At 50.2% G+C, this 16,961-nt stretch overlaps 1 protein-coding gene across 1 annotated transcript in view; it reads left to right on the forward strand.

The window, feature by feature from the left end:
- The window catches only part of Col4a2 (collagen type IV alpha 2 chain), a 141,478-nt gene that overhangs the window by 107,531 nt on the left and 16,986 nt on the right, over positions 1–16,961 (forward strand). Inside the window, 10 exon segments of the mRNA XM_059244928.1 lie at positions 3,829–3,921; positions 4,421–4,575; positions 7,344–7,416; positions 7,505–7,611; positions 8,909–9,110; positions 9,437–9,496; positions 10,565–10,621; positions 11,445–11,552; positions 12,977–13,198; positions 15,777–15,938. Coding sequence (XP_059100911.1) covers positions 3,829–3,921; positions 4,421–4,575; positions 7,344–7,416; positions 7,505–7,611; positions 8,909–9,110; positions 9,437–9,496; positions 10,565–10,621; positions 11,445–11,552; positions 12,977–13,198; positions 15,777–15,938 — 1,239 coding nt within the window.

Genomic DNA, 16,961 nt, shown 5'->3' on the forward strand with positions numbered 1-16,961 from the left:
TTACATCAAGAACACTCTATCTACTGAGGAGTTGTACGTGTGCCATAGTTTTGAGCTGGACATCCACAGAAGCCATCCTCCTCAGCCAGGGCATCTCCGAAGTCCTCCCTTCAGGGCCAGGGCATCTCCTGAGTTCTCCCTTCATGGGGCAGGGTATCTCCTGAGTCCTCCCTTCAGGGAGCCGGGGCATCTCCTGAGTCCTCCCTTCAGGGGACAGGGCATCTCCTGAGTCCTCCCTTCAGGGGACAAGGCATCCTACTTGCTAATGGACAGTGTTAGGTTTTAGTTAAACTTCAAATTCAGAGGCTGTTTTAATTGACTTGGGAAAATTCTTCTACACCATCTCCAGAAGGAAAATTGTTGGCAGTATTTCTTCCATAGAAAGAAATACTTATACAAAATAAATACATGGAAAGCCAGTCACTTCTCCTTCATAGTCTTCAGTGACATCTTAACTTGCTATGACTCCGCTTTCCCAGCTTTCTTTCATCTGGAAGACAGCACATTCGTTTGAAAAGTTTGAAGTGTTATTTCCCTGGATTATGCAGCTGAGCGAAGCTATTTTTTAATGTTTCCTGTTATGCTGAAAGTACTATTTATGGTATGAGTTTTATTTATTAATGTTGATGGGAAAATATTTATTGATGACATATGAATTTCTATGAGTCTGTCTTTCCTGTGTGCAGCATCTGAAGGGTTTTCCTTACATGTGTCAAAAGCATAAAAGCATGCCATGTGTGAGGACACTGTCCCTGTCACTCCATCCTGTCAGGAGCACAGAACATCTTCATGTGTGAATTTTGCTCACTAAGCTGTTCACAGCTTCACTGACAGATAAACTAACGTAAGTGAACAGATGCCGTCAGCGATCTGACGTGAATCATCAGCTGATGAGAAGATGTATACAGAAGGTGGACCGGTGTAGGAAAGTATCAACTAAAAGCATCCGGCCTTAGCTCTTCTTGTTTCTTCTGGGAGACACATTGTTACCACCTGCTTTTCTAACAACCTCTTCTGTGAAAAGTAGCCGATTTTTTGGCTTTTAGAAGTATGGCTCACAACTTAGTATCCATCTTATAACTTAGTACTGGGAACCAGGAGTCCCACGGAATTCAGCCTTTCTCAGAACTGAAATTTTTGGAGTCTTTTCTCAGGAACCGCGTTTAATCCTGTTTCATGTGCTGCGGCTGCAGGAAACCGGAATGCTCAGTCATTCACACCAGAATAAGAGCAAACCTTGATGCCAGCCGTCACGTGGGGTGAAAGGCTCTGCTGGTGCCATTTCGAATTCAGCTGACCGAATCAGCTAGTGGCTTCTTCGTGGAAGTCCTGTTGAGATCTCCCACGTCCCAAAGAACTTGTTCAAAATTATGAATGAATTCAGTAGAGGAAAACATCCCAGGGGGAAGACAGATGGCACTTCTGTGCCTTGATGAAGGCCTTACTCCCTCCCAAGAAGGACGTCTCTCTTTGTCCTCGATGGCAGGTCTCTAGTTTTAAATGGCAATGTTCCTAAAGTCCAGGTGGTGAATCCCTCTACTTACGATCCGCTTCTCTCCTCACCTGTCAAGAGGGTTGGAAGCTTTAGGTTAGAGCCCAGTCCAGACCTGAGCAGCTCCTAGGCGGACCACACAGGCTTCTCTCCCTCCCCTGAGGCCTGTCCACTGTTCTCACCTCTCTGGACACTTTGTTGGACTTATCGGTGGCTTTTCATTGCAGTTCTCTCTCTCGCAATGCTCCCCCCCAATCTCTCGTAGCTGATGGAGCCCCTGAAATCCTCTCTGGTTCCTTCTGTCGTCATTGTACCTCGGTAAACTCTCCAGTGGGAACGTAGCGCAGTGCAAACACGGCCACTCCTCCCCCATGCTCTGAGCTACACACCTGAAACTTCTGACTGGAAACAGCCAGCACGGGGTCTCAGGATCCCCCAACCTCAGAATGCCCAGAGTGGAGCTGCAGATCGCCACCCTCCCACTCCCCTTCCTGGCCAGCATGCTCCCAGGTGTCCTTGCTCCTCCGTAGCCTCTGAGCTTGAGCTAGGGCCCAGGAGTCACTGGACCCACAGTGTGTGGGACAGCCTCTCTCATTTGAACTCTTTTGTGACCCCCTTTGCCCTTAGAAATAAAAGGCCAAGAGGGTCCCCTCCTCTCCTCTCCTCCATGCCAACACTCCTGCGTGTACCTTACTCATCCTCTGGTCATGGCAGCCTACTGTTAAGGAGCCATTTGGTCATTCTATCCATTTGTGGATACTCCTCCAGCTCCCTGCCTGGCCAGCTCTTTCTCTCAGCTGTAGTTCATATCACTTCCTCAGAAAGCCGCCTCTGGGCACCAGGGATTCTAAATCAGCTGCTCCCTGATGCCCTCTCACAGTGCTGGCTATAATCTGAAAATTCACGTTTGTTTCCTGATTGCGTTAGCTGTGTCCCTGCATCTCAGCTCTCAGCTCAAGGCAGCTCCTGGCTCGCAGCCTGGCATAGCTCAGGCGCCAGCTCATGGTGGATGAATGAATGGATGAGTGAGTGAGGCTGTGTTAGATGCGCGGCCAGATCAGATTACACAGAACAGTGCTCACTCGCCGCCGCTCACAAGCCGCCGCTTCCCTAGGAGCTCTCACACACCATCCCACTGCCCTTGTCCATGAGCCTTTGAAGTGGCTGCTTTCACATCCTTTCCACTTCCTGTACAGCCACAAGCATCTAGCTTATTTAGAGGTGTTTGTGGGAGCTATGCGCACTGCTGGATCTAACAGGGCGAGGCTTGCTGGCTCGCACCCGTAATCCTGGCACTTGGGAGGCTGAGACGGCAGGGTCACTGTAAGTTCAAGGCCAGCCTAGGCTACACCGAGTAAGTCCGTGAGGAGCAGAGGAGTCCATGCTCAGCTACCCCTCCCAGCCACGCTGGCCTGAAATGCAGCCTGGTATCCACCACCAGGTGGCAGCCTTCCCAAAGGCCTCGCAGGATGTGTAGCCTTAGTCTCCTCTGGTCACCTGATATACATCTGTGCAGTCACTGGGGCACTGCAGTGATTACTACAACCTTTGGTGAGGAAAGGGGCCTAGGAGAGGAAGGTCGGGGTCAAGATCATTCAGTGAGGTCAACAGTACCTATTACCAGTTTGTCAGGAGGATTCCCATTAGTTACCATGAACACATTTACACACCTACCTGTGCGTTCATGCATGGAGAACTGAAAGAACAGGTGGGAAGGTCTGAGCACAGGGTACATCTGCTCCAAAAGAGGGCAGAGTGGAGAGACAGGTTTATCTTAACTCTTGTGGGGTTTTTTTTTCTTGTGGTTGTGGGGTGGGGGGGTCTCTAAGGGAGAATAGAAATGTGTGGCCATCTTGAAATTCCAGTTATGTGGCTGAAAAGCCCAAATCTCTGTTTGGACTGAGTGTTTCTCAGAAGGAAAGACACCGGTCTTGACATACTGATGGAAAAGCTAAATTTGCAGGCTGTAGTTCCTGTCCCGCCCTGAGGGGTGTGGTCACATGACTGTCCAAGTGTCTGTCTTTGGAGGTGTTGGTGTGGGACCAAAGATCCAGGAAACTGGGGTAGACTTGGCTGAGAGCCTGTGCTGGACCTGATGCTGTATCTCACGGATGTTCATGTCCTGAGAGCCTGTGCTGGACCTGATGCTGTATCTCACGGATGTTCATGTCCTGAGAGCCTGTGATGGACCTGATGCTGTCTCTCATGGATGTTCATGTCCTGAGAGCTTGTGATGGACCTGATGCTGTCTCTCATGAATAATTGTGTCCTGAGAGCCTGTGCTGGTCCTGATGCTGTCTCTCACGGATGTTCTTGTCCTGTGCACTTTCTCCTAGGCTTCTTGTTTGGCCTGAAAGGATCAGAAGGAAGAGTGGGTTACCCAGGACCTTCAGGTTTCCCAGGGGCCCGAGGGCAGAAAGGATGGAAAGGTAAGGAATGCCAGGGTGGGTGATGGCCACCATCTAGCCCCCATGTCACCTTACCTTGCAGGCTGACCCTGCCCCCACACTTCATTCATTTCTTTGAGGGTGAAGAACGGGCATTCTGATCTGAAATTGGAAATGCTCCCAAATCTGAAACTTTCTGAAAACCAACATGACACACACAGCCAGTGGGAAATCCCACAGCAGGCGTCATATACTGGGTTACGGTCAAAACAGCTGCACCAAAACTACATGACAAAGTTAACTTTGGGCTGTGTACAGGTCATATGAAACACCTTACACTCTGATGAGGGTCTCCACCCAAGACACCTCACATATATGTACACACTATGAGAGACGGTCTGAAGCCAGGCATGGTGGTGCACGCCTTTAATCCCAGCGCTCAGCACCTAACCTGCATGACCACCAGCTTTCCTCACCTGTCTTCTCCCCCTGCAACCCCCAGCCCTGGTTAACATACACATCCCTCCCCCATTCGCTGCAGGTGAAGCCGGAGACTGCCAATGCGGCCAGTTCATCGGGGGTCTTCCAGGATTGCCAGGACCCAAGGGTTTTCCCGGTGTCAATGGGGAGCTGGGGAAGAAAGGGGACCAAGGGGACCCGGGCGTGCATGGTATCCCCGGGTTCCCAGGATTCAAGGTGAGAAAACAGCAGCCCCTGCTGGCCACTGGTACCTCGCAGCTGACAGGTGCCTGAGGCTGGCCGGACTCTTCACTCACACACCAGTGTGTGGGGTTTTTCAAAGGTCGTGTGCTTTTTGAAACTGTCATCTGTTAGAAGTTAGACATGAGGTTATCACAGACCTAGAGATGCAGCTTCCAGGTTGCAGGAGGGAACTGCAGCCCCGTGTCTTCTCAAGTGTATACACGGTGTGTGGAATGGCATTGTGTGTGTGCGTGTGTGTGTGTGTGTGTGTGTGTGTGAGATTGCGTGCGTGTGCAGAAACAGGGCATTTGCATAGCCACCCTGTGGAATGCCGTCCTGCAAGGGTGGCGCACGGGCCACACTACCGTGTGGTTGTTTATGCACATACACATATGCACAGCCATGTCTCCCAAGCTGCCCTTCCATCCCTGGCAGTCTTCCCATTTCAGCCTCCCACATTCTGGGATGCCGGGCGTGGAGCACAACAGCTGAATGGCCTATCGTTTATCTTTTGAGCACTAGAGAAAAAAATTCTTGAGGCACCTGACCAAAGACAATTCCAACAATCCAACCCTGCACAAGAGAGCCACACAAGAATAGAGACTGTTTCATCTTAGTGTGAAAGACCATGCCAGCCTGATCACAGATTTAAGGCTAGCCTAGGCTACATAAGGAAGACCCTGTCAAACACACACACACACACACACACACACACACACACACACACACACACAAAATGTTTCAAAGATAATGCCCCCCCCCCAAGTCTAAGCATTGTTAACCTGTTCAGAAAAGAGCATGAAGTAAAAACCATATGCCCCATCCTGGAAAACCAAGTCAGCTCTTCAGCTGACTCATTCCTAGAAGCCAAATGGATCTCATATGGTACCCCTAAAACCTATAAATAACCCAAGTTTGTCTGCTTCGCCCCTGTGCACACACACCGGCGGGCTTTTCTCCAACAGCCTCTGGCTGTGTTTGTTGTCCTGAATTTAATTATATGTCTGTGTGTGCAAGCCTGTGTAACCTCTAGGATGGTGTGTGTGTGTGTGTGAGACTGTGACTGGGTGGCTGGTTGGATGGATGAATGGATGGATGGATGGATGGATGGATGGATGGATGGATGGATGGATGTGTGAATGGATGGATGGATGGATGGATGTGTGAATGGATGTGTGAATGGATGGATGGATGTGTGGATGGATGGATGGATGGATGGATGGATGGATGGATGGATGGATGGTTGGATGTGTGGATGGATGGATGGATGGATGGATGGATGGATGGATGGATGGATGAGAGAAGGAGAAAAGTGGTAGATAATTGGTTATTTAAGTAGGGATGAGTGGTTGTACACTTGACTAGTTGGGTAAGATAGGTTGGTTGGCTATTTATAATAATGGATGGATGGATGGATGGACAGATGGGTGAATGGATAGATGACGGATGGATGGAAAGATGGACAGATGGATGGATGACAGATGGACGGGTGGATGGATAGATGGATAGATGGATGGAGAACTAGTTGGTCAGTACACTGGTTGACTGCTTAGTTTTCAGTATTTGTGCCTTATAGCCTGGCAGAGTGCTTGAAGCACTAGAGTCAGTCAGTAATCACCCACAGGCACCATCTGTGTGTGAGCGGCTGTACTGAACACCAGAAGTGTTCCCCTCTCTGTCAAGAACTAACTCAACAAATGAAGTTCCCGCAGTATTCCCTAGCACAAGGTGGTCCACAGGTGCGCAGACCATTCCACTTAATTAAACCAACACTCAGGAGTCCCAAACTCGTGCAAATACTTCACCATGATACACCACCAAGTAATGCCTCACACACAGAAGTCCAGTCCCAGACGGGTTCTACCCTGTGGAGCTGCAGTTGACTTCACAGCCTACAATTTGAGGGTCCGTCAGTAACCTGCTCCATGAAGCACGCCTTCCCTCCACGCTGTCGGCCTCACTTTGCAAAAGCAGCTATTGTTCTTGGTTGATCACATCTAGACAGCAAATGTTCATGTCTTCTTTTACAGATGTATTTATTTTTATTTTAGGTGTGTGGGTGCTTTGCCTGTGTGTCCACGTGCAGAAAGACAGACAGACAATGAGCTTGTACCACATACATGCAGTGCCCACAGAGGCCAGGAGAGGGCATCAGATCCCCCTAGAACTGTAGTTACAGATGGTTGTGAGCGGCCGTGTGGGGGCTGGGAATTGAACCTGAGTTCTCTGCAAGAACACCAAGTGCTCTTAACCATACTTAAGATGCCTCATAAATGATCATACCTATCCTTTGTCCTGGAGGTTTATTACCTGTTTGGATTCTGGAGATTGTAGTTACGAGTTAAGCCACCTTGTATTCTAGGTCAGCACTCAAAGTGACGGAGTCTAAGATTCCTTGGGTCCTTTTTGAGTTCCAGTCACATCCCAGCTGTCCCCAGCTCCTGTCCATGCATGCCGAGGATGCTGGCTGAGGCATTGTTGTCTGAGTGCGGAAATTCTAGGTTTTCACTCTCTAACCACCTAGAGCTCTTTTTGTTAATTTTAATTATTAAAAAGTCAGTTTCACAGTTCTACTATCCACAGAATCAAGCTAGCCATTGGGAGGGGCACTGTGGCTAGTGACTACCTCCCCAAAGCCCAGATGTGGCGTTTCTGGCATTGCGGAGAGTTCTTTCAAGCACGCGATTGCCCACAAACTGTATAACTTAAGATCCTTTAACAGTCAGAAGAAGGAAGAGACATCCATGTGTTTCTGTCCCCAGGGAGCCCCAGGCCTCACTGGCGTTCCTGGACCCAAGGGAGTAAAGGGGGACTCTAGGACAGTAACCACCAAAGGTTAGTTCTCCGTGACTGAGCACTTCTTGGCACAATTAACAACCTGTGGGTCCCTGTGTGGGGAGATTCACATGCAAATCTTCCCCAGGTGAGCGAGGACAGCCAGGCATCCCTGGTGTACATGGGATGAAAGGTGATGACGGTGTCCCGGGACGTGATGGGCTGGATGGATTTCCTGGCCTTCCTGGCCCTCCGGTAAGCAGTTGCCATGGTGCAGCCAGTCTGGCCCACTCATCAAGGCCTTCGGGCTCTTTACACATTAAGGGGTCAGGGCCTTGGCACTGGCACTCACCCAACCCCATGCTCAGGACAGGTCCATTCTGTTTTAGCCAGCAGACATCATGTTTTTAAAGACTAGTGACTGAAGTCCTATGCCGAGCCCTGGGTGAACACTTCAAAAAGTAGAGAAATACCCATCATGGTCTACTACAGAATAAGACCCATGTGCTGTCAGGAAAGTGTCTTCCCTCCTGTTTCCAGAGCAGATCTTGGAGAGGCAGTCTCCTTCAGTGTTCACAAACCCTGCTTGCTCTAGCCATAAGCTAAGAACAAAATGTCCACCTGCAGAAAACCCATTGGCTTGCACACACACACCATCCACCTAAGTCTGGGCTGGTCCACTCCATGATCTCTAGTGGCCCTGTGAAATGTTTTATTAACCTACACACACACACACACACACACACACATTATTTTACACACACACACACACACACTCTAGAGAGGCTAAAATATGGATGCACACATGCTTTGAGAGCCCTACAAACAGAAAGAGAGCTTGGCCCCGTAATAATAATAATTCCTGTAATACTCTCTTACCTTTGAATGCAAAGGAGCAAAGTAATGTCACAGGCGGGCTGACCTCTTATCAGCTCCTACCTACCTACCATCAGAGGTCCCCTTTCATCCATGACTCTGCAGGCATGCTGGGACAAGCAGCATCTCATTAGCTATATATGGCACAGACACTGGGGCCCTGGTGGGTGCTACCATGTGAACATTGCCCCTTCCCACTGCCCAGAGCTCACATTCCCTACCTTAATCCCTCCATTGCCCACCCAAGTGCCCCCCACTGGCTGGATCATCACCACAGGACATGCCCTAGCCTGTGCTCATTCCAGTCGATCCTTATTCTAAGAACACATGGCTCCTTCTTTTCCAATGCGCTCCCTTTCCCCTAAGGATGCTGTCCCTCGTGAACAACAGACATGTCTGTCACACATGCTAATCCCAATAGATGGACTGGAGCGCCTGTGCCCATGGCCCTGAATATAAATGTGTGTCTCCTGGGCTGGCCAGCCCTCCACTGTGCTGATTGGTGAGGCTATAAAACCTAACTTTGACTCGGTCACTTGTGTAGACATTTTCATCCCAGCTCTCCTGTTTTTGACCTATAGCACAGAGTTCCAGCAAAATAGGGAAGGGGAACTGGGAAGCCGTAGCTGACTCTGGTGTCTGTGTGCATTTGAAGGTGACTGGGATTCTCTTACAGGGTGATGGCATCAAAGGCCCTCCAGGGGACGCAGGTCTCCCTGGCTTACCTGGAACCAAGGGCTTTCCAGGAGAAGTGGGTCCTCCAGGACAGGGCTTACCAGGCCCGAAAGGCGAACGTGGCTTCCCTGGTGATGCTGGATTTCCAGGACCTCCAGGCTTACCTGGTCCTCCAGGTCCCCCAGGAACCCCAGGACAAATAGGTATGAAGGAGTCCTGCTCTCATCCTCCTGAGGCCTGGGACAGTCAGCGTGGCTGCGTCCCCTGCTCCTCTAGACCCATGCATGTGTGCCCAGGGAACCAGGCAGGTAGTACATGGACCAGATGTGCACTGTAGGATCCTCGGGACCACTGCCTTCTCTGCTAGGTAGCTGGAATGTAGAACTTCTTTGGGCAAATGAGGTCACCCCTGCCCGACCTGCCCAGGGCCACATGTACAAATGCACACTCAGACACGTGCACACACCTGGGTAAGTCGATGGCTTTGGCCAGTTCTCACCTTGCCTTCTTCTTCGTTTGTTCTCCCCAGACTGTGACACAGGTGTGAAAAGGCCCATTGGAGATGGCCAGCAAGTGGTCGTTCAGCCAGGTACGGTGATGACGAGCAAGTGTCCCCAGACTGTGTTACCACTCCGGATGGTAAAGTGTGGGACTCCATGGCAAGAGCCCCATGGGAGCCTGGCCTGTGTTCTCATGCAGACGGGCAAGAAGGACGCCCAGAACAGCCATGCTTGCAAGACATCTTCCTTTAGTAAAAGGCACTCGGCAGAGAGGCCAGCTGGGCAGCAGCATCCCAGGCCCCAGGAACATCTGCAGCCCTGGTCTTAATGTTCTGTTGCTGTGAAACGACGCCATGACCAAGGCGACCCTTAAAAGAGAGGGCATTTCATTGAGGGCTTGCTTACAGCTTCAGAGGTTCAGTCCATTTCCACCATGGCGGGAAGCATGGCAGCACACAGGCAGGCATGGTACTGAGGAAGTAGCCAGGAGCCCTAAATTCAGATCCATGGGCGGCAGGAAGAGAGAGACACTGGGCCTGGCTTGAGCTTTTGAAACCCAAAGCCCACCCCAGGGACACATTCCCTTCAACAAGGCCACACAAACATCAACAAGGTCACACCTCTTAGTCCCTCTCAAGCAGTGCCTCCCCCTGATGACCACACGTAAAACACGTGAGCCACAGGGGCCATTCCTACGCACACCGTGACACCGTGTTTAACTTTGCGCCTGCTCAAAGCAGCTAATCGAGGTGGCTAACTCTGAACAATGCACATTCACAAAGAAACCAAAGGTTTCCTTTAGCAGTCACAAGTGTGTCCATCCCTGACAGATGCTCTCAGGTGGAAGAAACCTGTCCCCCAGGACCTGTGGGGGTTCACAATGATTTGGCCAAGTCAGGGCTATTGTCCCTGTGAGAAAATAGTGTTTGCCAGCACAGTACCCCAGTTTTTATTAGACTGACTTCATTTGCACCTAATGCTAATATTCTGACTTCTTTACATGACGAAATTCCACTTCTGCTTGCATCAGAGCCAAGAACCATTAGGTCATTAAGTGGCAGCCGATGTTCCTAGCTGCATCTGACCACAGTGGTACCCAGGCAATGAGCTTTAGCATTGACATCACTTCAGCTCACCCACCTCTCCTCTGTCTCCAGGTTGCGTTGGAGGCCCCACAGGATCACCTGGCCAGCAAGGACCCCCAGGCCCCACAGGTAATATTCAGCCTTCATGTCATGGCCTGGGGTTTCTGCTTCCTACCTTGGGTTTCCCCTCCACTGGCCCTGCGTGCCTCCTCATCTCTTGACACAGTGGGGTTCTGCCATCTCAAAGCGGCCACAACTGTGGTCACTTCCCAGGGAAGCTAGCTCTTAAGCACACCATAAAGAAGGCTGGGCGGTGGTGGCACACGCCTTTAATCCCAGCACTTGGGAGGCAGAGGCAGGCGGATCTCTGTGAATTCGAGGCCAGCCTGGTCTACAGGGTGAGATCCAGGAAAGGCTCAAAGCTACACAGAGAAACCCTGTCTCGGGGGGAAAAAAAAAAACACCATAAAGAATATACATGGTGCTGGGAAGTGGTGGCACACACCTTTAGTCTCAGCACTCAGGAGACAGAGGCGGGCAGATTCACATGAGTTCAAGGCCAGCCTGGTCTACAAAGTGAGTTCCAGGACAGCTAGGGCTACACAGAAACCCTGTCTTGAAAAACCTAAAAAAAAAAAAAAAAAAAAAAGAATGAATGAATGAATGAAAAGAAAAGAAAAAGAATATACATAGTAAACACTGAAAGAAAAGAAAAGAAAAAGAATATACATAGTAAACACTGAAAGAAAAGAAAAGAAAAAGAATATACATAGTAAACCCTGGGCCCCTGCTCTGCCTGGGGGACATACAGCAAGAGCCGTCTTACATCGGCTCCCCTAACTTCATCACTTCCCAGTTCCTTGATAGACCTCATTGGTTCACAGTGAAGCTGGATCACGTCCCATTGATCCTCAGAGGGTCTGACAGGGCTGTGGTTTCCTTGGGTGTCTAGGTATCAAAGGCACGAGAGGAACCCCAGGATTCCCAGGAGGTTCTGGAGCACCAGGTCTCAAGGGCTTTCCAGGAGACCCAGGTCGTGAAGGCTTCCCAGGACCCCCAGGTGAGTCAACTTGGCTTGTGCCCTTATGCTGAGGGAATGGCTCTTGTGTGTGATCAGGTCCACCCAGATCAGTCATCTTCCAGGATTGCTAACTGCTGTCCATGCTCTTTTGAAGTTGAAAATCCTTGACTTTTTTTTTTAATCCTTGTTGTGCTGGATTGCTGCAGAGATCTGACGAGAGCAGCAGATATGACACGGGGAGATGTCCCTCGGTGGCTAGTGAACATCCTAGCACTGTCCCCTCCTGGGAGTATTCTGAACGTATAAAGAGCCCGGTCACCATTGGCTACCAGTCGGCAGTTAGGTTTGCATGACCTGCCCACCTGAGAAAACAATCCACAATGGGGAGAATCTATTTTGGCTCATGGCTTCATAGGTATCCATTCATCACGGTGGGACGAGCAGAGCAGAGCTGTTCACATCACGGTGGCCAGGAAGCAGAGAAAGGGGCAATACAGGAAGATCCAGGGAAAGATGTAGCCACCAAGAACAGATCCCTGCTTCCCCAGCTAGGCCCCATAGCCTACCTTAACCACCTCCCAACAATGCCATTATGTTATTAATCCATAAAGGAACTAACATATTGATTAGTTCAGTACCCTGGTGACCTCATCGTTTCAGGAAATACCAAGGTCTGCTCCACTAATTCTCCACGCTTCTATTTTATATTTTTTAATGTGTAAGAGTATTTGCCTGCATGTAGATATGTGTACCACGTGCATGCCTAGTACCAAAGAGACTAGAAGAGGGGGCATCAAATCCCCTGGAACTGGAGTTAAGGATGGTTGTGAGCCACTGTGTGGGTACTAGGTTCTCTGCAAGAATCGCCTACGCTCTTAACCACTGAGCCACCTTCTAGTTCCCCCAGGATTTCCTTAGTCCAAATGGGTAGATAGTTAAGGCTAAGCACACAGTGCCTGACGTGGCGGCGCACACCTCTAATCCCAGCACTCAGGAGGCAAAGGCAGGCAGATACTTGTGAGTAGAGACCAGCCTGGGCTACATATCAAGTTCCAAGCCAACCAGGGATACACAGTGAGAATCCACCTCAAAAAGATTAAGCACACAGTCTGATGGTCCCTCGTCAGGGCCACACAGGATGTCCCTATGACAGCTGTCCACAGCTTTCCTACTCACTCCCCATTAACCAACAAACATCTCTAGGTCTGAGGGGTTTATTTTCTTCATACCATCCATGTTTTGATACAGCAAAGAGTTTGAAAGCTGATGGTGAAGGAAATCAAAGAGGTTTAATGACATTGAAAAATCCAGGCTCCGAGAGGGCAGTGGGCAGGTTCTCAGGCTGCAGAGTTACCCTCCAGGGCCGCGCCATGCACTGGCTCTTTCTCAACTCATGTCAACGCTATCTCAGAACATGACAATGTAGACCTGTGGCTAAGGGTACCACCCTTGTTTTGTTTTAGGGTTCATGGGACCCCGAGGATCCAAAGGTGCCACAGGCCTCCCTGGCCCAGACGGACTCCCAGGCCCCATTGGACTTCCAGGACCAGCTGGACCCCCTGGGGACAGAGGGATTCCAGGAGAAGTCCTAGGGGCCCAACCCGGACCCCGGGGAGATGCTGGATTACCGGGACACCCTGGGCTAAAAGGGCCTCCGGGAGAAAGAGGACCCCCTGGATTCAGAGGTGAGTCACTTGACAGGTGGAGGGGTGTGACCAGCTGCACTGCAGCCCCCCAGGGTGAGTGCATCTCCCCTCTCTCAGGGGTTTTGATTAGAAGCCCACAGTGCATGTGTGAGAGAATGCGGTCTTGTTCTGCTTTCACTCAGTCCCAGCACAGCTGTGGAGTGTTAACTTATTAACCCTCATGGCCAGGAGACAAGGCCCTTTCACAGACAGACCCATGGACCTCTGGGCTCTAGTTCCTCAGCTCACCATGCAGACTTGCCGCCTTCTCCTCAGACCTGTAGTTGGTGTGAAAATTGGGAAGGACATACCCCAGAAACTGCTGGATGGGTCTCCGCCTGTGGTCTAATCACTTGTGGCCTAAAGTGCTTGTCAGGGAGGGTGCCTGATGCTCTGTCGGGACTCTCCAGCGACCATGTTGCCTGCCCGCTTTGGCAAGGCTCTTCCTACCCATGAGCCATCCTCCCCGCCAACACCGCCACTACCAGCTCTTCACTCTAAAGATAGATATTTGAAAACTATGTGTCCTCATTTCCTGGTGCCAGGGAGCCAGCATTACATCTATGCTCCTCAGGGAACCTGGCTTCAAACCCTTCTTTTTCTTCTTCATTCATTTTCTTGAGATAGCCTCACCATGTAGCCCAGGCTGGCCTCAAACTCAGTCCTTCTGCGTTGACCCTCCGAGTGCTAAGGTTACAGGCCTGAGCCACCATTTCCGACCTCCGCTGCAGACTTACACTGCAAATCCACCACCTGCTCATCCAACCTCTCCCTAGACACTAAAGAGTCAGGACACCTGAGTTCAGGTCCTGTGGCAGCCAGGACAGACCCAGTCCCTTCTGCATCCGTCCCCTGCATCTCCTCCCACCGCCCATCTGGAGGCTATGGGTTAAGTGAGTAAATACACAGATCAGAACTTGATAGCCTGGCCTTGTACACACCAATCAATCAGTGAATCAATCAATCAATCAATCAATCAATCAATCAATAAACAAGAAAATGTCCAAATATAAGGGGGTCAGAGGCCAACTGTTAAAGAAAGAATTGGGCCAGGCGGTGGTGGCACATGCCTTTAATCCCAGCACTCGGGAGACAGAGCCAGGCGGATCTCTGTGAGTTTGAGGCCAGCCTGGGCTACCAAGTGAGTTCCAGGAGAGGCGCAAAGCTACACAGAGAAACCCTGTCTCGAAAAAAAAAAAAAAGAAAGAAAGAAAGAAAGAATTGGAGGACATTAGATGTCTGTAGTATCTAGCCACTTGGCAGGGTGGGGCATGGCAAACACAACCAAGAGAAAAAAACTGCATGTGTGCACATGCACACAACGAACTCATATGTGCGTGCATATCACCGCATGCCAAAATGCATCCCATCTCCAAACACATGTTAATTGTCTGCATATTAAAAACAAAATTAAACAGTGAACTAAAGTTTCTATGAAGGGAAATTCAACAATGTAGGCTGTTAGCATGCGTCTCATGAGGAGGACTGACATCTGTAAGAAAAACAGCAGAATGTCCAGAGAATGAAGCTACCCAAAAGCGAAGACTGGGAGCAGTCAGTTCTGTTAATAATCAAAAGCTGCAGCCACAGCCCACACCAGTCCCCACCCCATCCAAAGGTGCCTGGTTTTGCCTTAGTGTAAAGAGTAATGCTGGGGCAGATTAGTGAATTGGTGTCACGGTGGAACTCGGTGCAATGGATTAAGAATGGCTGAGGCAGAGCCAGGCGGATTTCTGTGAGTTCGAGGCCAGCCTGGTCTCCAAAGCGAGTTCCAGGAAAGGCGCAAAGCTACACAGAGAAACCCTGTCTTGAAAAACCAAAAAAAAAAAAAAAAAAAAAAAGAATGGCTGGTGTTTGCACTGACTTGCTTCTTCAGTTTCTAGGGTACTGAAGAACATCTGTAACACAGCCATTGGATGTGTGCACCATGCTATATTCTTCCTCACAGTACTGCCTTGAGAGCGGGTGGCTGGTGGAAGGGACTAGAACACACCCCATGAGTCCATACGATTGTACACTTCACTTACACAGCCACCTAAGTGTTTGCAAAGAAAATACTTTCAAGATCTTTTATATTTTTAATTATGTTTATGTGGGTGCGCCTGTGGAAGGGTACAAGTGAGTGCAGGTACACAAGGAGGCCAGAAGAGGGCGCCAGAGCCCCTGGAGCTGGAGTTACACAGGCTCTGGGAAGTGGCGTCAGGTCTTCCGAAAGAGCAGTGCTAGACCTCAACCGCTGAGCTCTCTGCCCGGGCATCAGGAGTATTTTTAAATGTGGCCGAATGCTGATATTGGCCAAGCAGAAAGAGCGAAGGAAGGATTACAGTGCAGCAGCCACTGAGTTTCTCTTTCTGGAATATTCACGCAGTAGCAAATGCAGAAGGAAACACTCAAGACGCTGGTCTCTGTGTCCCAGTGACTCACGCGTTTTGTGGCTTTAGCTCTGCTCCCTTGTGGCATGCTTTCTGCAGTCCTGACTCCTACTGATATTTTTATAGACTGAGTCCGATGGAGTAGGAGCTGTCTGTGATGAATAAAGCAGAGATGGTCTCACAGCTCTTGTCTCTGACTCCTGCAGGAAGCCAAGGGATGCCCGGGATGCCAGGGCTTAAGGGTCAGCCAGGCTTCCCAGGACCTTCGGGACAGCCAGGACTATCTGGACCTCCAGGACAACATGGATTCCCAGGAGCTCCTGGCCGAGAGGGGCCCTTGGGGCTGCCAGGCTCCCCCGGCCTTGGAGGTAAGACTCCAGCACCCCAGAAACACATGGAGTTCTCCCTGGTGCTAACAACCAACCAGACGTGGTCTTTCCCTGGAGATTCATCAAACTGTATTCCAAGGATCCCCCAAGAGCTGCAAGGGGTTCCAAAGACAGGTCCTGTATTTTGTCAAAAAGAACTTAAGCGGCTGGAGTAGGCAGCTCGGTCTGGTCACCTGTTGTGTATGTTGAGGGCCTACGTGTGATTTCTTAGAGAAAACAGAAAATTGCACTGCAAAGGTTCAAAACCCCTGCTCTGATGTGGAGAGGAGACATTCAGAGTGGCAGGGAAGGTGGTCGGGGGTAAAGACGTCCAAAGGCAGACAATGGTGAGCTGCTAGACCAGGGCCGGTTAGCTCTCCCAGGGCCGGTTAGCTCTCCTCCCAGGGCCGGTTAGCTCTCCCAGGTCGGTTAGCTCTCCCAGGGGCGGTTAGCTCTCCCAGGGCCAGTTAGCTCTCCCAGGGCACTCAGCACAAAGCTGACCCAAGACATTTGCATCTCATGGACCAGCAAACGTTTCCTAAAGTTTGTTTGTTTGTTTGTTTGTTTTTTTGTTATGATTTTATGAGACATGCTCTAACCACGTTGCCCAGGCTGGTCTCAAACTTCTGGGCTCAAGCAATTCTCCTGCCTCAGCCTCCCAAATGCTGAGACTGTAGGTGTAAGCAGCCACTGGATCTGGCTCCCTAATTTTTTGTTTTGCTCATTAAGAACTTTTTTTTCCTTTTAACGTACAAAGGTGCCATACACTGACAAATGAGAAAGTTCTTAGTGGACTGCTTATTCCTGAACTTGGAAAAAAATCTATGGTTTGCCACAGTTGGGCAGTCATTTTGCAGAGGCCTTCGCCGTCTCTGTAGGCAATCAACTGTGCACACAGATCCCCTTTCGAACCAGGCCTTTCCTGGTGCCCTGGTCTCAGGGGTCCCGATATGTGGCTTTGTCTGTGTCCGAAACTGCTGCCTGGACCCCAGTGGAGCCAGCTCTCCTGCGTGCCCTGCTGGT

This window comes from Peromyscus eremicus, chromosome 17, assembly GCF_949786415.1.
Source record: "Peromyscus eremicus chromosome 17, PerEre_H2_v1, whole genome shotgun sequence".
NCBI classification, from domain to species: domain Eukaryota; kingdom Metazoa; phylum Chordata; class Mammalia; order Rodentia; family Cricetidae; genus Peromyscus; species Peromyscus eremicus.